At 33.1% G+C, this 27,466-nt stretch overlaps 3 protein-coding genes across 4 annotated transcripts; 1 reads left to right on the plus strand and 2 right to left on the minus strand.

Annotated features, from left to right (window-relative positions):
* Nucleotides 1-8,297: 8,297 nt before the first annotated feature.
* On the plus strand, nt 8,298-12,741 carry LOC139852107 (oxysterol-binding protein-related protein 3C-like). Its single transcript, XM_071841332.1, has 10 exons — nt 8,298-8,627; nt 9,162-9,255; nt 9,387-9,503; nt 9,585-9,657; nt 10,218-10,336; nt 10,473-10,594; nt 10,839-11,015; nt 11,170-11,314; nt 11,453-11,631; nt 12,322-12,741. Exons 1-10 carry the CDS (start codon nt 8,548-8,550, stop codon nt 12,566-12,568), a joined length of 1,353 nt encoding a protein of 450 aa, XP_071697433.1. The 5' UTR covers nt 8,298-8,547; the 3' UTR covers nt 12,569-12,741.
* Nucleotides 12,742-13,020: 279 nt separating this feature from the next.
* Nucleotides 13,021-16,371, minus strand: LOC139855651 (mediator of RNA polymerase II transcription subunit 11-like). Of its 2 annotated transcripts, XM_071844896.1 has the most exons (6): nt 16,221-16,371; nt 15,043-15,107; nt 14,839-14,955; nt 14,123-14,323; nt 13,656-13,739; nt 13,021-13,157 (listed from the first exon to the last, which is right to left on the minus strand). In XM_071844896.1, the coding sequence occupies exons 2-4, from the start codon at nt 15,094-15,096 to the stop codon at nt 14,147-14,149; spliced, it is 348 nt and encodes a 115-aa protein (XP_071700997.1). In that variant the 5' UTR covers nt 15,097-15,107; nt 16,221-16,371; the 3' UTR covers nt 13,021-13,157; nt 13,656-13,739; nt 14,123-14,146. The 2 variants fall into 2 exon arrangements, with proteins under 2 accessions (XP_071700997.1, XP_071700995.1); XM_071844894.1 differs by lacking the exon at nt 16,221-16,371 and having other exon boundaries at nt 15,043-15,363.
* A 5,289-nt stretch (nt 16,372-21,660) lies between these two features.
* Nucleotides 21,661-23,752, minus strand: LOC139852991 (uncharacterized). The gene is made up of 4 exons (XM_071842347.1): nt 23,673-23,752; nt 23,498-23,571; nt 22,061-22,273; nt 21,661-21,964 (listed from the first exon to the last, which is right to left on the minus strand). Exons 2-4 carry the CDS (start codon nt 23,564-23,566, stop codon nt 21,911-21,913), a joined length of 336 nt encoding a protein of 111 aa, XP_071698448.1. The 5' UTR covers nt 23,567-23,571; nt 23,673-23,752; the 3' UTR covers nt 21,661-21,910.
* Between the last annotated feature and the right edge of the window lie 3,714 nt (nt 23,753-27,466).

Below are 27,466 nucleotides of genomic sequence, written 5' to 3' on the forward strand. Positions count from 1 at the left end.
TAAATTGCTCGATTTTTGGCTTAGTTTTCACACATCATATATTACTCCGTATTTATTTATTATATTTATATTATTATTATTATTATTATAATTATTATTATTATTAAGATTAATATTATTATTATTATTATTATTAATCTTATTATTAGTAGTAGTATTAATATTATACATAAAATACTACGACGAGGTCTTGAGCATGTCACTTTCAAAATGGTTTTCAAGCGAGATAGAGCTAAGAAAATTATGGGTTATTGCCAAGGAGGTTATGGGTAATGTTCGGGGGTATATTTGTGAATCAAACCTAGTGTTTATCATCTCCGTTGCGTCTACGTACTTTCCTACAATATTGAATCTCAATATTGATACGTAAGCACTCATATTTTATCTTTTATATATTAATTGTGTATCCATGTCTAGTGCTCGAGTATATATATTTATACATGCTTGTATGCTAAATTTCGTCATTAAACAGTTTATGATGAATCACGAATTAAATACATATATTACTGGTAAAAGGTATATGATATGCATGTTTTTGGAAAGCTGGCGAAAAATCAATGACTTTTCATTTAGATATCGAATAGTTTCGATGAACGGATTAAAAGATATGATCAACTGAATTATAATTGACGTTAATTGGAATTGCTTTTGAATATGCAATTAATATTTAAACAACTTGTCTGTAAGATTGATAAATTGGATTTTTGAATATTACCAACCGAGTAAATGAATCCTTATATAAGGTACGTCTCATTTTGTTAAACAACTGTCAAAATTGACTTTTTGAAACGACTTTGGATAACTTTTGTATGTCGATCTCGAGCATTAGGATTGTGATACACTATGACCTGACATAGCTTGATAGACATTTATTGACCAACATATGTTCTCTAGGTTGAGATCTACGATTATTTGATATTTCGAGTTTCGGTCATATTACGATGAATAACTTTATGTGCTGCTAAGGTGAGTTTCATTGCTCCCTTTTTAATTGCTTTTGCAATATATATTTTTGGGCTGAGAATACATGCAATTTATTTTAAACGCAATGGATACAAGTACATACTTAATTCTACACTGAGTTTGAACCGAAAATCCCTTAGCTTTGGTAACTAGTAGCTGCCAGTACATAGAATATGGACTGGTGGGCGCGAATAACAGTATATGGATCCATAGGGCTTGACATCCCCGTCCGAGCTAGAGCGCTAGCCTTTTAACGGACGTGTGTTATTTGAGTTTAGGACACGTTGGTTTGCGTGTATTAAAACGAATGGGGTATTTATCATTATAACGTTAAAGCTTAGTTACCAGGGTGCTCTGTTATGTAGAATCTATTGATAAACGTTTCTGGATGAAACAACTGAAATCTTGTGATCCACTTTTATATACAGATTACGCGAAACACTAAAACTATGAACTCACCAACCTTTGTGTTGACACTTGTTAGCATGTTTATTCTCAGGTTCCCTAGAAGTCTTCCGCTGTTTGCTTATATGTTAGACAAGCTATGTGCATGGAGTCGTACATGGCATATTTTTCAAGGAAACGTTGCATTCACCAAATCATCACCATGTATCTTATTTTGACTGCATTGTCAACGGAAGTACTATTATAAACTATTATTTACGGTGATTGTCTATATGTAGAAATCATCAGATGTCGAAAACCTTTGATTTAAATATTCATTTATGGTGTGTCTTTTCAAAAGAATGCAATGTTTACAAAACGTATCATATAGAGGTCAAATACCTCTCAATGAAATCAATGAATGACGTATTGTCCATATGGATTTGGAGCGATCGTCACATATTACAGTAAGTCATGATGAGTTTCTAATGGAATATGATGATTCACAGAACATACCATCATCATATGCCATGTTACACGACTCTTACATTCCACCTAATCCCTAAACATATTAAGAACATATTTTCTTGATAGTTCTATCTTTACCAGTGACTTCTGGTAATTTAACAAATCAAGATCTTACTATTACAATTTCTCTCTATGAACATTAGCTATGTTCATTCGAAATTTCATACCTACGAATTCTGGACTATTACTCGCTTTACTTAAAGTCGAGAAGAGAAAGCAAAAGCATATAGCTCCGAAATATAAGGGAAAATATAAGCACCACAACAATACAGAAATTACAAACCGTGTATATCAATGCGTATAGCAATATAAAGACACGGGAGAACTAAAAACACTATGAACCTAAGAGCATAGTAGAAGTAAACAGATTCCTCCGGTGGTAGATGAAAAAGAAGAATGACAGATGTGATAGTCAAGAATATATCAAGAATTAGGACTGGATGGAGCATATTGACGAATGTTTTGGAAGTATGAATTAAAGAATAAAGTATAGAAGATGGGAGATGTGAAAATAAGGAAACAAAGGAGGTGGATTTATAGTAAAATATCAGACAGAGAAATCGAGACAGATTATCGCATTAAATCGTAGAGGTTCATAATTTCCTTAATTACCGAAGAATCAAATCTTATATAGATATATAGATACGAAGATTTCCTTTAATCTGGAGATCAACCGTGATGATGTCAAAAGATAAGACGAATCCCTGTTTTCTTCATTTCACTCCTTTACGGTAGCTTCACTCGTACTCTTCACATAATCGAATTGTTTTATAAATATTACTCACTGATGATAAAACTCTAATTTTCAACTTGTATTAGTCATGGAAACATACTTATTGTCAGCCATGACGATACTACTTAAATTTCAGAACAAAATTTCTTTAACGGGTAGGTACTGTGATGACCCAAAAATTTCTGACCAAATTTAAACTTAATCTTTAAATGATTTAAAGTTTCCGACACGATAAGCAAAGTCTGTTAAGTTAAATCTCAAACATTTTGAACTGTGTTCATGTATTCATTTAACCTCGACCAGATTCCGACGATTCACGAACCATTACATAATTGGATATGAATATATATGTATATGTATATGTATATGTATATATATTATAACTTGAAAACGTTAATAAAGTATTAAATGTATAATACTTTATATTAAACGTATTTGTCTCAATATATGTTTAATATATTTATCTTCAGAATTAGAAAATAATACCAATGATTGATTTAGTAGATATTTTAGCATTTATAAATCCCATAAATATTATAATATGGTTATAGGTCTCTGTTGTGAGGTCCACGTTGATTTAAGAAATCTTTTGTTTTTAACAATATTCAGATTAAATGGTAAGGTGATCTTCAATGAGAACAAAGTGTCATTTATTAATAAATTAGACCAAAGTTAATAGAGATTCTTGATTAATTTTCATGCTTTACAATGATTGCCTCGTGTTCCCTAATAAATTAATTATTTAGTTTTCATAATACTAAAAACGTTATTTGATATAATAACTTTTAAATGATTTTGATCTATATAAAACAAAATTTGAAATATAATTAGTTTTGAAAAACTAAATATTATATTATTAAAATATTTTAATTATATATAATATGTACAAATTTATATTTCTAAATAAATAAATATATATATATATATATATATATATATATATATATATATATATATATATATATATATATATATATATATATATATATATATATATATATATATATTTTACAATAAGATAAATATAAACCTAGTTATAAAACGTTTTGGTTTAAACTATATATATTAATAAATAACGAGACGATGATTTATAGGAGCAAATGACCAAAACCCTCAAATGTATAAGTTATACTTCGGGTAATATAGTTTTTCATTGATTTGAGTCTTGTAATTGATAAAGGTACAATACACGAAACGTAAAGTACAAGATTTTATAGCGTACGATACAACGTTCGAAAAATCGGAACTAGGACATTAGTCGAGCGTCAACGTACAAGTCATTAGAACTAAATTTACAAGTTATCTACGCATGAGAATTTAATATAATATATAAATAATTATATATATTATATATAATAAAAATAATATGTCGACGAGGAAGAGGTTAAACTTGTGCATGAGCTGGAAAAGACTGCTCCGCGATCGCGGGACCATTACACTTAACACCTCCGCGATCGCGAAGGTGTAAATGACAAGTGAGAGTGATCCATGCGATCGCATGGTTTATACACACAAACCCCATGCGATCGCATGGGGATTAGGTACCAAAAACATGTATAAAACTGATCGATTCTGGTTCCAGTTTTTATCTATCTCCCTCTCGATATCTCTCTCGATATATTTATATTTATTATTATTATTATTAATCCTAATATTATTATTAGTAGTATTAGTATTAGTATTATTATACATAAAATACTACGAAGAGGTCATGAGCGAGTTATTTTCAAAACGAGTTTTTCGAGCGGGATAGAGCTAAGAAAATTATGGGTTATAGCTAAGGAGGTTATGGGTATTGTTCGGGGGTTATGTTCGTGAGGCCAACCTAGCGTTTATCATTTTCGTTGCGTCTGCATGCTTTCCTGAAATATGGAATCACAATATTGATATGTGAGTTTATAGATCCCTTTTTAATTGCTTTTGCAATCTATATTTTTGGGCTGAGAATACATGCAATTTATTTTATACGCAATGGACACAAGTACATACTTAATTCTACACTGAGTTTGAACCAAAAATTCCTTAACTTTGGTAACTAGTAACTGCCGGTTATAAGAACTGGTGGGCGCGAGTAGTTGTATATGGATCCATAGGGCTTGACATCCCCGTCCGTTCCAGGTATAGAGACCCTAGCCTGAACTAAATAACGGACGTATGTTATTTGAGTTTAGTACACGTTGGTTTGCGTGTATTGTACATGTTGGTTGCATGTATGTTAAAACAGGGGTACTTAGTATATATACGTTAAGTTTGGTTATCAAGGTGCTCAATTTCGTAGAATATTTTGATAAACGTTTTGGATGAAATAACTGAAATCTTGTGGTCCACCTTTATATACAGTTTATGCACAACATTAAAACTATGAACTCACCAGCCTTTGTGTTGACACTTTTAAACATGTTTATTCTCAGGTTCCTAGAAGTCTTTCGCTGTTTGCTTATACGTTATACAAGCTCTGTGCATGGAGTCATACATGCTTTATTCGAGAAAACTTTGCATTCACAAAATCATCACCATGTATCTTATTTTGACTGAATTGTCAACGGATGTATTATTAAAAACTATTATTTACGGTGATTGTCTATACGTAGAAATCATCAGATGTCGAAAACTTTGGATATATATATTCAACTGGTAGTATACCTTTCCAAAAGAATGCAATGTTTACAAAACGTATCATATAGAGGTCAATACATCGCAATGAAATCGATGAATGATGTACTACGTCTAAAGGAATTTTGACGGGTCATCACAGATCATATACATATATAAGAAATAATCTAAATAATAATCGAAAATTAAAACGATCTCATCGAATTGAAGATTGAACGAGACTTGTGTTTGACACAATTTCCTTACACAAATTTTCGTTTGTTCTCAGGGTACATCGGTCCGAAGCAGTGTACTGCCGGACTTGAACTATTGCCTGAAAGATAACCGGAATGGGGAGATCATGTTGAGGCTAAGAAGAAAAACTAATTGTGTTTGTGTTTTTAGTTTTTGGTGTATTTTCAACAAAGCCTAAAAACTTTAGTCATAGTTGGAGACTAAGGCCTTAAGTTTGTTCACACTTTCGTTGTGGGACAAGTTCCACTTCTTTTCAATCCTTTCGATTTTGCACTAAACTTGCAATATTGAGACTCGATATATCATTCACCATTATTTCGTTTTGGACACTCTTTAGTTCGTTGTAAAACCCTCGTTAGAAGCTACAAACCTCAATAAATGATTATCAGTATACGTCACTCAACTATATAATTATTCATGAGTTAGTTCCTACTCCCCTGATTGAAGATTCTGTTGTTAACGACCATATTTGGGTTAACGAAGTGTCTGATGTTTCGATCATCGAAAGAATTCAGGCTGCTTGTTTTTCGGTTGATTTTATACATGCTGTTAATGATTCGGTTGAGAAAGAACAGGTGATGGAAGGGGATAACCTTGTAACAAATGATCAATTAGGTGGTAATGTTAACGGTGGAGAGGGTTTAGGTGCCGTATTGGGAATGGAGGTCTCAATGGTGAAGAAGACGATATTGGTTTTACTTCTCCTGTTGTTACGGGTATTCGGTCAGGTTATGATAGTTCTCGTGTTGCTAAATCGGATTCGGGTTTTGGTACAGCTTCTTCGGTCACGTTTTCTTTGGATCAGGTTCAGGCGGCTTTAGAATATCATGGTTTTCGTAAGCGTAAACTGATTCGTGTATCTGGTTCAAATGCTAGTGATTGTGGTGGGATTTTAGAGGGTGGGAGGAATGATTCGGGTCTTGATCCGGGTCAGGTAGGTTTTGAATTGGGACAAACGAGTATAAGGATGGACAGGTTAGATTCGGGTCGGGAGGAATGCTTGATAGGCAATGAATCTGGTGGGACTGAGTTGATGGATATGCCTGGTGACAGGGGCGGTTTTTAATGGGGACAGGCGGGGGCAGCCGCCCCCAGTGAATTTACAATTTTCAGTGTAAATTTTTGAATATTTCGACTTTGCCCCAGTGGATTTTTTTTGCCCCAAAACCTACATATTTTGCTCCAAAACCTTTAATTCTTGCTCAAAAATCTCCAAATTTTACCCCAAAACCTTCAAATTTTGTCCACAAATGTTAAAATTTTGCCCCAAAACTTTCATAATTTGCTTAAAAACCTCCATTTTTAGCCCCAAAATTTCCATATTCTGCCCAAAAAATTGCCACGGTTTAATTTTTTTTTTTTGCCCCCGGTGACTTGGAACCCTGGTACCGCCACTGCCTGGTGATGGGCCTGGTGGGACTGGTTTGGGCCCAGATTCGGTTAACGGGTCAGTTGAAGCTGGTGCGTCGAGTAGAAGTTTTAGTGTTTTTGAAGAGGCGGTGAAAGATATGGAAGGATTGGTTAGAGTGGAAGGTAAATTAATTGGATCAAAGACGCTTCCGAAGATTAAAGAGGGGACGAGAACTCGGCTTAAGAAAGGTAAAGGGGTGGTCGTTCGTAGGTCTAAGTTTGATGGGTAAATTTGTTTGTTCGGTAACGTGTTAGTCTTTTGTTCTCTATTATGCTTGTGAGTTTGTTTGTAGAGGTTTTTGTGTGTTGATTGGCCCGGTGCCCATGTTTGTAATGTTGTTCCGAGACTTCATCTATTTGATGAATGTTTCGAGTTTTATAAAAGTTACGGTTTTTTTGTAAAAAAAAAAAAAAAAAAAAAAAACTATATAATTATTCGTGTCAAAATTTGATAAAATCTATCACATTTTTTTCTCTCAGTTCTTTCCAACAAAATACTCCACAGTTTCTACTCGTTTTGCATCTAATGGTCATTTTGTCTTTGGAATAAAATGTTCCTCTCAATTTCTCAATTCTTTTGTTTTGACCGAAAGCCGGGCCGCGTAGACATCGACCTGTGTCCAGCCGCCTTTATTGTAAACTCCAATAATTCACAAACGCAACACCATCATTTACTTAATCACCTCAATCGCTTCTATTAACTTATACATTACGCATCAAAACATGTACCTTTCTACGCACTCGTCAATTTCATTCCTGGAAATACAGTGAAACCTCTGTAAATTAATAATGTTGGGACCGGTATATTTTATTAATTTAACGTGATATTATTATATCGATAAATTAATAAATTATTAATTTAAAAGTTTGGTTTATATTTGTGAGCAACTCTCAAATTAATGCATCGAGTACCTTCAAAATTATCATGTGTGTTCGCTTTACCTATTTGAATAAAATATAAACAAGGATTCTCAAAATTCCTATGTGTATATACATTCACGGATTAGAGAATACAATGACTCAACTCTTAAGTGTAGTGAGGAGATTTAAAGATGAACTCAATATAGATTTAAAGTTCACAATAAAACAAGTGACTATAGATTCATTTTTTACTAGAGAATCCTAGAATTTGGAAAATTTTAGTAATTATTAATTTATAGTTTCGCTGGGCAATATATTTACATTAGAATTTTAAAAAAATTATTATCTTATTATTTTATCGATTGTGGTCCAATTTTGTACTAGTCCCAAGTCAGGACCGAACATATTATTAATTTTATCGAAGTTATTAATTTACCGAGTATTAAATTATAGAGGTTTTACTGTAAATACCACCACGCGCCTACGTGGGACAACTCCTCTTCCACACTCATGATTTCATAGCTGTTTTAATCATTTTTTACTCATTAAAAAAAAAAAAAAAAGAACCCGCCAAAGGAGCTTATTAGTATTAGTATCTGAATTATTTTTCAATTTAAAATTATAATATTTTTTAAATCATAGCACCGTTATATTCTTCTGATTACTTTTTGATCTATCTGTTAATCAATCATAAGATTTACGTTGTTTAGCTGTTCACAACTAGTATTTGAACCTCAATTTGTTACTGATTCATATACAGCTAAAAGAAACCCTAATTTTGGAGAAAATTAAGATTTAGCGTTTTTTTATTAGCATCAGATATGGCACAGAAGCAAGGTGGTGGTGGCTTTTTCTCATCGCTTGCTTCAAGTTTATCCAACTTCAAGAATCAAGTTAATGGGTAATATATATATTATGATTTTGATTTTATTTATAATATAGTTGTTGCTTCTATATAATGATGTGTTGATGTGTTTATGCTACTGTAATATTACTTAATTGATTAGTGTTTGGCTGTGTTTAATTTGTGTTTATTGTTTTAGGAATCGGATTTGAATTATATAATTATTAATTATTAATTATTAATTATTAATTATAATTATAATTACATTACATGTTAAGTTATGTTGTGGTGATATACATTATTTTAGATCCAATATGGGGTTTTATAATTGTTTGAAAACCTAATGACTTCATTAGATGTACAAACCAGTTGTTTTGTCTAGATAATACATTTCCGTTATGATGTTTAAACGGATCAATTGATGTCAATCTCGATCCATATGGCAGACTATTCTTGACCCAATCTCATGATGTGAAACTTTTAGATATCGACCTACAATGTGCGTGGATTAAGATAAAAAAGCGTAGTAAATGCTAAATTTCTTGCCATAAAGTTGCGTTGTTGATATATTTGGATTCACTCTTTGGTTAGCTTGCTTGGGTACGAGGGTCTGGAGGTTATTAATCCCGACGGAGGGACCGAAGATGCTGAAGTTGAAGCTCAAAGAGGAAGATGGAAACAAGAGGTGCTTTACTGTGTTTGTTTAGTTATTCAATTTCATCCGTTTAAGATCTTATAGTGTCAGTTATATTTTTTTTTTTATATTTTTTATTTACTTATGAAACCACTCACGATTTGAGCCCTGTGTAATTGCAGGATCGAGACAGTCACTGGAAGATGATGCAAAAGTACATAGGTGCTGATATCACATCCATGGTGACTCTACCTGTGCTCATCTTTGAGCCAATGACGATGCTGCAGAAAATGGCAGAAGTACGTGTTACATTACCTATTTATTCACTAATTTTGTAAAAGTTTTTGATCTGCTACTAATTAGTTATATTGTTTATCTAGTTGATGGAATACTCTCATCTGCTAGAGCTAGCAGATAAATGTGAAGATCCGAATATACGAATGGTTTATGCTGGTAAGAATCTCTCGCTTGTGTTAACACACTTACATATGCGTTACAGGGAGATAGGGTGCTCGACAATGCATTTTCACTGATGCGTCATTCACCACATTCTCACTCTTCATACGTGCATGTACCTAAAGGTGGCAAAACTCCTAAGTTTCGTATCGGGTCAAAATGGGTGCGGGTCAATATGTGTGGGTTGACCCACCAACACCTTTTTGTTCATGTACTTAAATTATGATAAGTAATCATCATTATATAAAATAATTAAATACGACAACAAAAAATTGTCGTATTAAGATGATAAAATACCTATATAATATAATACAACGATTAAAATGATGTAAGCGTTTGAATACACTGTAAATAAATTTTAATCCATTTGAACTGTTTTCTCTAATGCTTACCCGTTTGACATGTTATCAATAAAACGCAACCCAAGTTGACCCTTTATCATGTTAATGGGCTGAAACCACCATTCCATGTACCTAGTAAGTGCGTTTATACATTTATGTTTGTACTACATGCATGTGCATTTAGGTTGACAGTGTTTATAATGTTTTTTGTTACAGCATCCTGGTTTATATCTGTGTATTTTGCTTTGCAACGGACCTGGAAGCCTTTCAATTCAATTCTCGGTGAAACATATGAAATGGTCAATCATGAGGGAATTACATTTATTGCTGAGCAGGTGAATTTTAAGTCCTTTTATACTCAATCTTGCCACACTTTAATATCACTTGAGTGATTATGTCACTTGCTAAGAAAATTTTCTTAATATGCTGGCAAAATGTCTTCACGCGCCTTAAATCTCTTATGTGTATTAGGTTTCTCATCACCCTCCAATAAGTGCAGCACGTGCTGAAAATGAGCATTTTGTGTATGATATAACTTCAAAGGTGAAGACCAAGTTTCTTGGAAACTCGCTTGATATATATCCTCTTGGAAGGTAATCTATCGTTTAACTTGATTATTAATACATCAAATATCTGTATTTAAGTAAATCCATGTCAATCTAATTTGTCTGACTTGGAAAGTATTTGAAACTTAAATCAGAAGATTTTATCATAAGTGCTTAATGTCATGTTTATACCAAAAAAAACACTCAGTTGTGGGGCTCACACTAAATATGTCCCCTATCTACCAATGGGTATACCTTATATATTGCTGATTTTATAAAATTTTGGGTGCAGAACGCGTTTACAGCTAAAGAAAGATGGAGTGATCCTAGAATTGGTGCCCCCTCCAACAAAAGTTAACAATCTAATATTCGGAAGGACATGGGTTGATAACCCGGGTGAGATGGTCTTGACCAACTTGACCACAGGAGACAAAGTTGTGCTATATTTTCAACCATGTGGTTGGTTTGGGTATGTTTCTTTGACTCCCTTTTCTTGTCTTTAAAACTGCAATATTCTGTGCTCCTTGATTCTAATTCTTACTAGCCAAATATTGAGAAACATGTCAATCATAACTAATGTAATAATTCTGATTTTGCATACACACTTGTGTCTTGATTTGCAGTGCTGGTCGATATGAAGTGGATGGATATGTATATAATTCTGCTGAAGAACCCAAAATATTGATGACTGGTAAATGGAACACGTCTTTGAGCTATCAGCCTTGTGATTCGGATGGGGAACCTCTTCCTGGTACTGACCTTAAAGAGGTATTTTTTATTTATTTATTTATTTTTTTAAGGTTTTTGCTACTTATTGACTTTAAACATGCTATTGGCTACCTGATTAGAAGAACTTGGTGCTAAATTTTAATTGTTCTAATAAATAAAAAATGGTGTTTATTAAAGGTGTGGAAAGTTGCTGAGACTCCAGCAAATGATAAGTTTCAGTATACGCATTTTGCACATAAAGTCAACAGCTTTGATACAGCACCAACCAATTTATTGGCGTCAGATTCTCGCTTGCGAACAGATAGATATGCACTTGAGCAGGGTGACCTGTCTAAAGCTGGTTCTGAAAAGAGCATGTATGTCCACTTCTGTCTTTCTCTCTCTCTCTCTCTCTCTCACACACACACACACATAGTAACACATACACACACACAGTCACACACACCAGTGGCGGAACTTGAACCTGGATGCATACAGATGGGGCGGGTGTAAAAATTTAATAAATTTTTCATTGTTAGCAGGGGTAAACACTAAAAAAATCTTATTTTTTTGTTTTTTTAGTGTAATTTTTTTTTCCGTTAAATCCAGGTGGGGCGGATACCCCATTTGGGTAACACTATGTTCCGCCCCCGCCCCCCCCCCCCCCCCCCCCCCCCCACCCCCCCCCCACACACACACAAAGTCCATAGATATCATAGAGGATGAGAAAATGGCAATGGGTGTATGATAAAGGATGTGCTTAAATCTGCATTAAGCGACTTATTAGCTGATGATCATTTTTTTAGCATGAGGATAAACAGATAAAATGATTTTGCATCTTATTAAATAGGGTTCAATATTACATAATTTGTCCAATGCTCAAACTTTTGTTTATCTAGTTATTACAGCTTCAAACAGCAGAACCACCTCTAAACACTACTACTATTTTTAGACTGTTTTATTGTGTCCAAAATATGAAAATTGGATTGAAGTAATCATTATCTAAACACACATCCAAACACCCCCTTAATACACTAAATCTAACGGTTTCTACTTAACTTATCCAGTCTGGAAGAGAAGCAGAGAGCTGAGAAGAGAACACGAGAGGCAAAGGGTCAAAAATTCACTCCTCGATGGTTTGATATTACTGAAGAGGTTTGTGTGACACCTTGGGGTGATTTGGAAATTTACGAGTACAATGGCAAATATTCTAAACATCGAGATGCTATTGGTGACGAGAACACAAATGATGCTGACATCACAAAGATAGAATTTAACCCTTGGCAATATGGTAATGTTGTGGAAGCCGAGTGAGGTGAAAGACTCGATTTCATATTTATGTATGTTATTCTAGCACATTTGGTTCTTTTATTTATTGTCTAAAATCTTTTACTTACCTTTTGCAACTGTAGTGACACTCCACTTTTTCAGCCTTTTAAAATTGCAGCATCAAATTGTTTGGTGCTGTTCTTAATTAATTCATAGACATTGTGCAAAGATGATTATTACAATTTAATTTTGTATTATTAATTTAACAAGTCTATGGTTTTGTATTATTTTTGCAATTCTTTCAAAATATGTTCCAATGCATAACGTCAATTGAATTTTTCACCATCTCCTCTGCTGCTGGGTACTTTATGAAGTGTTTACATCGGAAAAAGACATCGCTAGCTAGATTGAACTAATTTGACCCAACCATGTCAAAGAATTGATACAATTAAAGAGCAAGCAAAGAACTTAGCATTTGAATTCAAGGATTCGACCAAACTATTAACTAATGTTTGCTGGACGCATTACATAACCATGGTCTCCATTCAAGTATAACTAAATATACCAGCATCAAAATGAATATCAAATACTTGCACATTGTAGTTTCCACTGAACTTGACTAAGGATACCAGCTCTGCAGAATAAACACCATCAAACGCAGACAGATAAATACAACAAATCAACTGAAAAAATGGGCCAACAGATTGATTATGTCAAAAACAGGTGGAAACCGAATAGAGCGTAATCAAATAACAGTATTTTATATTATATCTTATTGGTCAGATGTCTTTCTGTAAGCAATCTCTCTGCACTTGAGAAAAGAGGATGAATTTTTCTATCCGTGAATGGAGAAACGTTTTCCTTTTACTCTAGGATAGGAGGAATACATCTTTCACCTCCCTATACCCCACATTCATTAGACATTTAGACTAGATATTATTGTTGTTGTAACCTCCTCCTATATTGATAAGTCAAGTTTGAGCCAAAATGTCCCTTCAGGGACATCCAATTAAAAAAAAAAAAAAAAAAGTTAAAAGTACATATATCAGGGAAACCAAAATTTTGTTCAATCAATGAGCTAACACACTAGCATTTTGCTTATGAAAACTTAAGATAATTCTAGTTGATTTACCGCATCTTAACGTTACTAACGAGCTGCATAATGTACAAACAGTGGCTCAGCTTTCAACCCTCTCAGCCTCTAAATCGTGCAAACCTACAAAAGAAAGTAGTGGCAAGCATCAGCATGCCATCTGCTGAAAACAAGGGGTCAAGTATGAAATTGTGAAGTGCAAAATTGTGTAAGATTTTGCTGAGTAAAGATTTGTTTTTATTATTAAAGTAGTCCCTCATGCTAACATCACTAACTCTGCTCTTAAGTAAATAAAAAGAGATTAAATTCAATATTTCACGATCAAATTTGTTTTTTATACAATTATAGTTATTTTTGTTCTTTTACATTTTGTCCAGCGTATCCATTTCTGAAAAAACATTGGTTCGTTCGCAGTGTAGCTCATATATGCAGATTTAATATGCTACTTGCTCCCTTAAAAACTATGAAATGAAAATGTTTAGTCAAAATAGATACATGTAACTTACAATATTTCAGTCAGTCTGCAAAAGTCAAGTTGCTCTGTGATATTCACCGATTGTTTGTTTCATCCCATCTAATTTTTCAAGAACATATTCCACTTTTTGGCAACAAAGTTCATTAGATATTCTCTCTATGTAATTACACTTCTCAAACGGACGGTACTCGCAAGCGCTCTTGATTTCTTCTCTCAGTGTCACTTGTATATCCTATCCTAACCATCATAATACAAGTGTTAGTGATGTCAGACGTTTATAGAATAAATAACAATTATAGGACAAAAATAAGGGGGTAATATCGTATACCACACAACAATTAAGAAGTAAGAACACGCCACAAGGTTGAAAATACTCTTCGCGACTCTTTTTTTTTTTTTTAATTATATATCATATAACATATAACATAATCAACATAAAGAAAACCACTAAACCTATTATTCCTAACCCAATAATAATGAAACAGATTATAATAATGATAAAGATCAAGCTAAAATATTTCATTAATAAAATAATGCATCAGTACGATCACCTCTTCAAATGAATTAGAACTAAAACTAATAATATTCGTTACCAAAATGTAACAGAAACAGATCAGAAGCACGAGTCAAAAGCGTATTCATTAACTGTATGTAGAGAGTTTAAATAACTGAAGTAGAACATAAAGCGTAGGCAAGTATGTAAACCAATACAAATTAGCATACCATTAACGGAGAAAATTTATAAACCTTGATTAATTGCATGAACTCGCTGCAATGATTGTTCACCAATTCCTTCCTGGGTCCACTAGGATTTGAGAATTCTTCCATCACCCCACCGGCAAGTTCCAATACTCTTACGATTCTCTGAGAATAACCTCTAATCACTTAAAATCGGTTTCAATGCACTAATGACTTTTAGTATCGATGACTAACATATGAATTGTGTGCTACCTTTTCAACAGTTTGGAGACGCTGCAATGATGCATTCTGGTTTTGCGAATCCATCCTACCGAATGCTGTTACAGTTTGTAAGAAGAAAGTGTACAAACAACAGTTATAAAGATGAAAATTAAATTTATCTTAGGATCGATGAATACAGGCTAAATTACGATTGCTGAAAATGTACAAACAAGATTTTGACAATTGATGAACTTGTGTAGCACTTAAATGATGAACTTGTGTAGCACTAACAGGCGTGACAATTAATATACATAAGTTCAATTATACAAACGGGTCAACTGTTGGGTCAAACTCTCATTTGCAATTGTTTATAAAAACTGTATCGAGCAAAATTGATTAAGGCGTTGTTTGTTCTTAAAGATATTGAATGTCCAATGTTCATGACCATGTCAGTAGCTGAAGATTTGGTCCAAAAGTCTTCATGCTAAACAAACACGTTTTTTGCGTTTATGTCTACAGAAGACAATGTTATCCTAAACTAATGTAAATTTTTATATTTAAACAGGAAACATGTCACTGTTAAACTAATATCTATGATTACAACATCAACTATCACCAAAAAAGATTCATTATACAGTATACACATAAGCATATCAACGATAACACATATATATGAGCATATCAACGATAACACAATCACAAGGCCAGCCCTTACGGGCGAACCAGGCCAGCCCCTACGGGCGAAGATGCCAAATATAGGCCAGCCGCTACGAGCAAAGATGCCAAACAATATCATAACAACAGCCCGTACGGGCGAAGATGCAAAATACACATACACATACATATGTACATTCATACAAGATTGAACTCACCACAAATAAAAGAAAGTAAAACAACAATCGGTTGATTTCAAGCACACAAAAGCAACAAGTTAATTTACAAGTAATAATTATAAACCTATGTAAATAAACATAGGTATATCACATTTTTGACCCTTATACACACATTTTCGACCCTTATACACTATATTTCAACAAGAACATCTCACACATGGGACTTCATTTCTTTTACTGAAATTACTCAAACTTTTAGTTACTTCATGACTAATTCTCAACTTTAATCAACCCAACACATCAATCCCATCCTTTAACCACCATAACACAAGTCTTAAAGTTTAGTATAATCAGCAACAAAATTTTAACTTTTAATGTACATACCAATTCACTTACTAGTTCTAATTTTATAAGAAAAATCATCATCTCAACCCATCGTCCTTAAACCCCACCCCACAACTTGAGTTAGAGCTTGTATGGAGTTAAAAACTCCATTTAAACACTAACTTATCCTTATTAACACACAATTTCGAAAAAATTCATAACTCAATTCTAGGGTTTATAAAACCCCAAATTCTTAAATTGAAGATGAATGGTGAGAAATCTAGGGCTCAAAGGGCACTAGCAAGTGTTAAGAAAGGTGATTATACATATACAATTAATTGCATGTGAAAGATTCAATAATTCTTCCTCCTTTCTCCAAAATCGCCAACTCTCCCTCTCTCAAGGTTCTCTCTAATTTTCTGCACTTAAAGGGAAAATGAGGAAAAAGACTCTGGGCATTTTCATATTTAGTCACATTTACACTATCCTTGCCCCCGATCAACATCGTTACACACAAAAGGTCCCATATTAATAGTTAACTATTTCATTCTAAAAGGTTTCACTTCCATAAATAGATAAAAATAATAAATATAAATTTATTTTATGCCCTTAACTTTTGTATAAGATAGGTAAAAAGTAAGAGGTAAAATTATAAAGTAAATAAAAAGTACGGTGTTATACCACCGAAGGCATTACCTGAGTGTACAACTCCTATGTTGATCTCGGGCCCGCGTCCGTGAAATAATAGGAGAGGGTTCGAATCGTGGGATTATACTTAAATGGCTTTGAGCCTTTGTCTCTTGCATATTAACTGTTTGATTTAATGCTTGAATGAAAACTAAATTTTTTTATTATTGTGTTTGAAAACAAAAGGTTTCTTTTCAATTTGATACTTCGTATTAGTTAGTTGTGGATGATTTATTGTTCTTTCTAATTCCATTTGTTGAAAGCAAAGGGTTTATTTTCAATACTTTTTAAGTTGATGGTGCGAAGAGATTGAAGAGAAATTCATGAATCATCATGGTTACATATTTGATTTATAGCTTGCGACCCTTAATTTTTTAGTTCAGATTATATTTACAGTGTAATTTGACACATTTTTAGAGTACCAGGTTAATACACTTTTAACTGTAGGCAAGAAGACAAGAAGGTTTTGTGATTTTGACATGTTGGATTTTTCTGTGCATATTGGGATGTGGCTAAACTGGGATGTAAATACAGAACCATGAATTTGTAGCAGAGTGTGGAAGGTATATATATCCATATCTGCACGTAAAATATTGCAAGTTTATATGTTTTGCAGACAAGGCATAAGTAGAAATGTCTAGCTAAACCATGTTGTGTAGGCCTCTTGGCTAGATATGGCAAACATGTTGTTTCTAATAAATAGGTCATCAAACTTGTGTTGTTCTTTTTAGTGAAGCATGTTTAGTTTGATACTTTGATGTCATAAATTTTGCAGATTTTGAGATGCATACTTTTAAGATTTGCTCTTAAAGTTAGACTATTATCCAACCTTGCACCTTTTCAAGTTTGTTTTGAAGTATTGATTGTCACACTGGTATCATTACATTAAAGTTTATCATTATCACTGTCACATGTATTACTATTATTTATTTCTTGATCATGCTTATATTGCAGAACAATCTTGGTTATCGATCGAGATGGGTAGTTGATTTTGCAGCAGGGTTGTGGTTACAGAAACGTGAACTCATTACAAGCATATTGGGTGTGATTACTAATACTATTGTAGCAAGTACTCTGATATTTTACATATGATTTCACTTTATTTTATTAAGTTTGCAAATTGCAGTTTACAAAGGCTTTGTTTCTATTTCATGAATGTCAGATTAGAAAGTTTTGGTAACTTCAAAGCTATAAATTTGTAGATATAAACAGTGAAAGTTATAAAGTTAATTTGGATTTGGAATGTAAAAATGTTTTTATTATGCAGTAGGAAAGAATTTGATACTATACTCAGGTGTTGGCCTTTGAAAGTTGCTTGCAGTCGATGTAAATACCAGTGTTATTCTTTCTAGAATACGAGGTTTAAAATCGTGAAGTTGATTTTTTGTGTGGTTTATTGTCCCTTTTGGTATTGTTGGATGTATTTCATATAGTCAATTGCTTTCGACCACCATGAAAGCCTTTTTTAAATTTTATGTTGGATCTTTACTCTTTACGTTCTATATAAAGGTTGACTGAACCATTTAAATTCGTTTTTATGTCACTTTTGCAGATAATGCTGGAGTCATTGTCAATCCTAAAGGAGAAATGAAAGGTAACTATAGTTAAAGTGCTACCTTGCATGTAAAAGATCCGTGCTTTTTAAAATTTGTATGTGTGATAAGTATCTGTTTGAACAAGAAAGCTTATAGTATCTGGAATAGGATGTACTTTTGATAAAAAAAAAAAAAAAATTGTCAGTTTCTAGCCTTTTCTTTTTGTTGTCTTATACACCAGTGCTGCTAATGCCATTATGCATACACTAACTTTTTGATGTAATGTTCATAAGAAACATAAGGTCTATTTTAATAAATGCGATGAACACGTATGTATCTACAATATTAAGATCCTTTTCTGTTATAGTTCTTTGGACATGTGGATACTTGGCCCTGATAAGTTGAATGGTTGGAACTGACATTAAAAGTAATCATCGGGTTTGTTGAACTTTGCTCATTTGAATCTTTAGCAGTTTCACTTACAATTTGGTGTATGTGTTTATGTTGTTGGTAAGAAGCATGGTTTATGTTGTAGTTTAAACGAGGCAAAATCAAGGTGAAGATGATTTGGTTTATGTTGTGTATACGTGTTCTAATATAGTATTAACATAATGATGGCTAGCATGGTTTATGTACCTGAACATCTCTTGTGGTGTTGGCCCATTTAGTAGAATTTTATTTAGCTGTTCATGGTAAGGTTTTATTAAGAAGTTCGATAATGGGTCATAATGACTGACTTATTGCAGATCAGAGTCAGTTGGGTCAGGAAGCTGACATTCAAACGTTGTTGCTGACTTGCTGTTTATTAGGTTAATTTGTTTATGGTCCTTTCAATCTTTTGTGATAGTGATCCTCATTAGCTTTAAAATATAACATTATCATTCAATAATTTTTTCTTTAAAATCCCGTGATTCCACGGGTCTCTGCACTAGTTTAGTCACATTTACACTATCCTTGCCCCCGATCAACATCATTACACACAAAAGGTCCTACTCCATCCGTACCATATTAATAGTCAACTATTTCATTCTAAAATGTCTCAAATTAATAGTTCACTTCCATAAATAGATAAAAAAACAAATGTAAATTTATTTTATGCCCTTAACTTTTATATATGACAAAAAAGATTGGTAAAAAGTAAGAGGTAAAATTATAAAGTAAATAAAAAGTACGGTGTTATACCACCGAGGCATTACCTGAGTGTACAACTCCTATGTTGATCACGGGCCTGCGTCCGTGAAATAATAGGAGAGGGTTCGAATCGTGGGAGGGGGTTTTCTCAAGGATTCCGTTGGGGTGATACGGTGCATGCCTTAAGCCTCTCAGTTTAATCCAAAGCACATCGGGTACCCAATGCGACAATGGTGTGTGAAGAGTTTTCTCCTAACGCGTGTGTGGGTAACAAATGAGAGCATTCGATGTCGATATCGCCGTTCAAAAAAAATACAGTGTAATGATTAGATTCTTTAAACTGTGTGTTTTTTTGTCCGTGAACTATTAATATGGGACGGAGGGAGTATTTCTTTTCAACCCTAGTCCTTTTTCTAACATTTAACTAACAACACTTATAATATGGAGTACCACTTATAAATAATACATGACAAAAATTATATCCGTCCCATATTAATAGTCCAGTATTCATTTTGAGATGTCCCAAATTAATAGTGCACATTCATAAATAGGAAAGAATAAAAAGTTTAAGTTCTATTATGCCTTTAATGTATGTGGATAGAAATAAAGGTGAAAGAAAAGGTAAGGTAAACTGGAAAGTAAACAGAAAGTATAGTACTTTTATGACATTTTTTTAAATTGTGTACTTTTTGTCTGTGGACTATCAATATGGGACGGAGGGAGTACTATATAAGAATATATAAAGTGTAATTATGCGATTTCACTTTCAGAAAGGACTAATTTTTAAAAGCCGAGATGACTTACTTCTATAAGACTGAACATAACCCGGCGTGAAATCAAGGGCGTGAAATGATGCGTCGCCATTTGACGGAAAGTGACGCCCCTAACCAGGCGTCAGTTTTTGACGGAGTGGGGCGTGAGTTGAGATGTTGAATGGTTTAGGAGCGTGAAATTGGTTTTGACCAATCAAAATTCAAGACTTTTTTAATATATTTATTTAATTTATTTTTTCATACTCAATTTCTAATCAGATTTTACCACACCACCTTTCAAATATTTGACACAAAAACTTGATATTTTGAGTTAACGGGTGTCAAATACAGTCACAGTCAAAAACCCACTTTTTCACCAAAAAGTGCACAATCCGACTCTGACATCACAGTCAGGGTTAGAATAGTATAATAAGCTCATAAAATTGTCTATCAAAACACGCTAGAAGCTAGAGAAGTAGAGTACTAGAGTCTATTAAAAAAATGATTTTAAGCTTCTACATCATCCAATAAACTCATCCAAAAATACCCTTAATTACAAAGAGAATATGCATATATATGGTCTATCATTATACAGAAGTAACAGCCGAATAGGTTTTGTCGGTGGGAATGGTAAAAAATCTGACGTCATGCTGACATTAGCATGGCATCAGCCTTTTTATCATGTACTTTATTGTTATTTTTATTTTTTATTTTCACGGTTGTGTTAAGATATTGGTTACAACAACAATAACCATTCTCACAAACGAGGAGAACTTATAAACTGTTAACAAAAAATGGCCATAACACATGGGTTTACTAAATATATATGAAATTTAAATTATTGACAAATCACCAGCATCCTTGAATGTTTTAGGGTCTTGGAACTGGGGGGAGAAATGCATCCTACAAGTACAGTATCAATTTTTTCTTTTATGGTAAATTGATTCATCGATCAGACAGAATAAAATTGATACATTGTTAAATTTTAACACGCTACTGCAGTTGATTAAAAAAACATCCAATGTATTAGTACCATCTTTATCATGATTTTTAAGCACATGATGATTATGATTTATACCATCTAGTATCTACTATCCATTCGTATTCATATATGTATGGACACGACACAGCTACAAAATACACCTAAAACTTAAACCCTAAACCAGTACTCGTAAAATGTTGTTACTAGGGCTTGAAAGTGTTAGCAATTATTCCTTGACACTTTTATCTTACACTGTCGGCTAACATCGCTAACGACCCAATAGCACATCTAACACTTAATATGACAATATGCAACTCTATTTACTAGCAAGTCTTTTACTTTTTACCTTGTCATTATAGAAGCTATAAGTTTCACATAAATTCCAAACTGATGTTCTGAACCATGCAATTAATCAACACAACACAAGAAAAAACAGAAAACAACATATGCATGTTTTCTGGTATATAAACCACATAAACATACCATTCCGCAACTAGCATAGCGTCATATAATACGGCAAAAACAACCACATACACCAAAAGCATAACCCAGCACTTGTAGACGATAGTAAGTCTCATACAGTCATACTTCTACTTAAACTGCAAGTTGATTATAAAGTACTAATAGATGCATACTCTTGTAAATAATAGATGACTAAAGCTAAAGGAAATCCTTTTAATCAAATAAGCTGAATCCCATGTCATCATCACTCTCTTCTTTAGGTTCTTCCTGCATCACCATATTAATTGGATACTAACCATAAGTATCTAATCAAATACATTACTTAACAACCCAGAAACCAATATAAGAATAATGATACAGTACCTTCTTTTCCTCAGCAGCAGGGGCAGCAGCTGCTGCAGCCCCACCAGCGGCAGGAGCGGCAACCGCCGGAGCACCACCACCACCACCGCCAGCACCGACATTCACGATGAGATCCTCAATGTTTTTCTTCTCTGCAAGCTTTGCAAACAAGCTCGGCCAGTATGATTCACACTCAACATTGGCTGCCTTCAAAAGGGTATCAATCTTCTCAGCCTGCAACATCAATATTTCTTTAAACGTCATTAAATCTTAACAGCATGTCCAAATATATTTACGTATTAGAAAACAGTTCGTCAGTTTCTGCACCCAAGATCAACAATTTAGACAATTTAATGTAAAACAATTGCCCACTTGACTTCAAGGTAACAGACAATACAAGTTTTTCATGTACCATAAAAATATTTCCAATTAATCAGATAGGCGTACACTAACGTACATAATTCGGTTTGTATTAAATGTGTCTCTTATCACTTGAGAATCATTTCAAAAATATTGCTTGATACTTGCATTTCTTGTCACATGCAGAAAATATAGAAAAATAACCTCAAGCATAGAAGTTTTAGGAAGTATTCGGTTGATGGGTATGCAATAGGAGTAATCGGTTTGAATACTTTAAATATTACTTTTGGTGTCAAAAAATGTTGTATGAAACCCATCACTGAAGCATAGTCTAAATACAAAACGGATGGACTGATGGGTTTAGATATCATTCCCATTCCAAATCCCATTAAAACTCCATACCCATAGACAAACCTAGTTTTATGAATTTAGGTCCTATAGTACTCAATATCAAAGTAACGTTTGCTAAATAAGTAAATAATATAACAATCGATATTTAGCAGATTGTCCGTGTTTATTACGATATTATATACAATCAAATGCATATGACATAGATAACAAAAACTAATAACTACAATGTAAAATATAAATATAAATAAACAGATAAAAAGAAAGAAACATGTTACCATCCACATTTCGAAATCAAGTAAAACATTATATTGTTTGAAATAAGATCTAATGCTTTTGTTGACACAATCCAACAATATTACTTGCCTTTCTATAGGTTTCATTTAAACAGCATAATATAAATAAATAACAGCAAATTTCATGCATAAAGATTACAGATTTAAAAATAAAATAATGCAAATATTCAGAAACTCGTCAAACTAATAAGCTAAATTAAAACTTAGAAAAGCCATCTTCCACTACCCAAAAAAAAAAAAAAAAAAAACGTGACAAATGAAAATCAAGTAACATTTATAAAACCTTCTACTATTAAAAAAAGCATAGCATCAGACGCTTGATTTGATTTTTAGTTTCTAAAAATTTCAACAAGTACTTACATATCTGCCTATTTTGTACATAATTCACATAAATATATAAATATAAATATAAATATACAATAATAATAAAACTTCAATATTTTAAACGTATTACAGTGATAGGGATGCCATCATCGCTGAGAATCAAAGTAGCGTAAGTACAAGCAAGCTCTCCGATCGACATTTTTTCTGCGATAAAAAATTAAATACTCAAATTTCTTTAGATTTGAATAAAATCTTATACGATATGATTAACAATAGAGTTATTAAAGATCTCAAATCACTCGTACCTTTGATGAGACGAATAACAATTTCTTCTTTGTTGGGTGTGATTACTGAACTACTGCGCTGCCGGTGTTTATGATTTAGCGAATTCTAGGGTTTTCTGAGACTCAACATGGGCTTAGGGGTACAAAAAAGAAAGTCCATACAATATGGGCCTAGTTATTATGTTAAGCCCAAACAATACAGTTAAAACAAAATAATAGTACGAGTAAAATAATTAATAATAAAAATTTAATAATTAACTAGTGAAATGACCCGTGGAACCACGAGTTTGTTTAAACGAAATAGTTTAATGATATGTTTTAGGTATTAAGTGAACGTAAATACTAAAGTCATTTAGTTTAATGACCCGTGAAACCACAGAGTTCGACTAAAAAAACTCGTCAGCTAAACATTTCATCAAACACCTAAAATGCATATTTAAACAATCCATATCCAATCATAAGAGATAATATTGGTTGTCATTTTATTTTAAAATTGTAAATAAAAATATAAATTTAGAATTGGTTTCATTAATTCAAAATAATTAATTAAAATAATTCAAAATTATTTAATTTAAATAATTATTAATAAGATAAGATTTAATAATGATAATTAATTAATAAGATTTAATTTTAATTTAAAATTATTTAGATTAATGATATCACTCACCATGTTTAGGTTTTTTTTCTTTTTGATTTTTTTAACAAAAGAATTAGCCTAATAATGACATTATCATTGTAGGATTTTAATATTAACTGTAGATAATAGTAAAATAATAATAATAATAATAAATACATTAAAATTAAAGAAATAATCAAGAACAAACTAATACGGAATATTTTTCGGGGAAAAAAGAAAATGTTTTTTTTTTCTTTCTTAAAACTCGTTGGAGAATAAGCTAGTACTTGTTTAACACGTAGAAATACATATTTGATTATTGATTATAAAGGTTCAAATGAAATGAAAATCATATAAAAGTTGAGAAGTTGTACGTTAAAATATTTATTGTTTTTTTTTTTTTTTTTTGGAAAAGCCAAAATTTATTCACACTACATGAAATATATATAGATACACCTAGAGGGATTAACCCTTCACATAGATGAATTTTTACACACAACAGATTACCTACCGTGGTAATTCTTACCCATTAGCAGACCAAGGAGAAACATATCACCCAACTCCAGTTCTAGTGTTACAAGATACAATATAAAAGTTAGGATTGATAAGTCATTGGTGTCAATCAATTTTTTTCGACTTAGCTCGTTTTAAGAACCACTCATAGCTTTTGATTTGTATATCATTTAGTAAGTTCGGGCCATTCGGAATTTTTTTTGGAAGACCTTCTGTTTCCGATTTTTTCAAATCAAATATCCTCACATCCAATCAACGGCTTGCCATATTTTAGTTCCATCCATTGGTTTATCCACTATTCCCGTGTATGGTAGCCCGTGTGGCCCTCTGGTAGCTCGTGTGTCCAAGATCGTAACTTGTTTTTACCGTTTCCGCTCTAACTTTTCCGTTTCTCGTCCGTTTTAAACGATTCTTGCGCTCACACATTCGTAAGAAAATATCCTACAACATAATACTACATACATCAACTTTTACAATAATTATAAAATAAGTTATATAAAAGCGCGTGAATCGTCTTAGCCGGTTTTGCTCATTTTTCCTCGTTTTTCATCTATTTTAATTTTGTGATTCTTGACACATAGCCTTCGTAATGACATAATCTACCAAATGAAGCAAATAAATACTTATTTTGATGATAAAGTCAATTACTTTATCATAAATGAGATCAATATCGGGGGTAAAAACGTGACTTTCTAGCCGATATCAAATATCCCACACTTAGACTTTGCTTGTCCTAATGAAAAATTCTCATTTATTTTGAGTTAAAGGATATTTCTGAAGTTTCCTTTCTATAGATCAAGTGGCTTGCGCTTTATTATAAGATCAAAATCAGACTAATCGTCTTAAAAGGATAGAAACTATCTCTGTAACCATGAGAGGAGGTTACATGACTTTGGCTTCCTCACCGCGGGTCACTCAAATCACTCAAATATTTGGGGTTCCCTATTGATCTAAGAAATGAATTCCCTCATTAGTCAATCATGCTGCAAATGTTGTCATAGGCTTGAACGAGAATCAAATCTCCACCGGTTAGATGAGGACGACACTGATCTTGTCCTTAATCATTCTTTCAATAGGAAGAGCGGGGGTTAAAGGTTGGTTGGCGGAGAAAAGTAGAGGTTTTCATATGGCAAAATGGGTGATTTTCGAATCTTCAAAATTGCAAGATTCGATAGATTTTGGTTTCTTGAGGATATCCTTTTTCAAGGAAAGATGATACTCTATCTATGTTGAAGAGGTTCCTTAAGAGGGCATTGATTTTCATGAAGATTTTTTTGTCAAGAATTTTCTTAGATTCTTTTCAACAGTCCTCCTAGGTCACAATCTTCATTTTCTTTAGGGTCTTATGCTTTTCTGTTTCAGATTTTGCTTTTTTTTTTTTTTTTTAATTTTGTGTATCTCATCTTCATAACTGTCTTTTCTTCTTGTACCCAAAGAGAGAGAGAGAGAGAGAGAGAGAGAGAGAGGGGTGTTTTTTTTATACCGAAAATAGGCTTTGTAGATGACCGATCAAAAATGATGATTCGGAATTTCCGACAAGTATTTTGAGGTAAACTTGGTTGATCTTTCTCTTTGAATTTCTAGGTTTCAAAAATGATGAAGAATGAAGGTGAATGAGTAACGTTTTTAATAGTGAATTTAGGGTAGTGAATTTTTAAATCATCAACTATATAGGGTGAGTTGGCTATTTAAATGCTTGGAGTGGAAATGGAAACGGAGGCGATCAAGCATAAAATAGTCCAAGGGGTTCGGTTCATGTGAGATCAACAATAAAGGGAGGTTTAAGGGTTTTTTGAGTTTAACTCTCCGGTCCGGAGTACCGTGAATAACCCTCATACGAAATGATGATCTCAGAAAGGGTGGTTAAACGTAACCCAACATCATTCGGGTTAACTGGAGTTGATGGCCCAAGGGCGATGTTAGGATTTACGTTGTATACGATACCCGTAATCGCTAAGTGTTTGAGGGTGCTATTCCTGCTGCGCGGGTTAGCTGGAGTGAGATATACTTGAGAGTATTGTTGTGGATGAAATGGGATGTAATTCTAGAGTTCTCTGTATTTGTCTTGTCCAATGTTACCTCTATTTATAATTGTGAGCTTTTGTCCCTTAGTGCCACGTAAAGTGAAAAAAGGATATGTTGGTGCCACGTTGTATTGTCTTTGTTCTATTATTTTGGAAAGCTGTAAAAGTACTGCCATAATCTTAGTGCTGTCTCCTTTATACCCTGCTGTCCTTTTCTGGCCATCATGCGATGTCAGGATTGTGTCGTGCTGTTGCAGGTGTCCTTCCTTCTTTAATGTCGCCATAGTACATTTCTAGCTTTACTTGTGCCCTAGATATGGCGCCATGCTCAAACTGTGCGGTCAACGTTTGTGGGCAAATTAACAAAGCATGATCAGATGGCGCGTTTAGCAAGCGTGTGGATATGATCCTGCGTGATTATATAGGGCGATACGCTAATAGATGTGCAGCTATGCACATCATTAGGAGGTTTTCGTCTTCTCTATTCAGAATGATTTGACTCTGGAAGGACTATCACACCTACACCACGTATGGCGCTTACTAACCATTGGTCTCGGAATATATTTCAAGGTCCAGTTCTAACTCAAAATGCTAAGATCGGCACTCTCAATCGAAAAGATAGTGAAACATTAATAATGAATGCTTATTGGGCCTTTATTTTA

This window comes from Rutidosis leptorrhynchoides, chromosome 6 (assembly GCF_046630445.1).
Source record: "Rutidosis leptorrhynchoides isolate AG116_Rl617_1_P2 chromosome 6, CSIRO_AGI_Rlap_v1, whole genome shotgun sequence".
Taxonomy (NCBI): domain Eukaryota; kingdom Viridiplantae; phylum Streptophyta; class Magnoliopsida; order Asterales; family Asteraceae; genus Rutidosis; species Rutidosis leptorrhynchoides.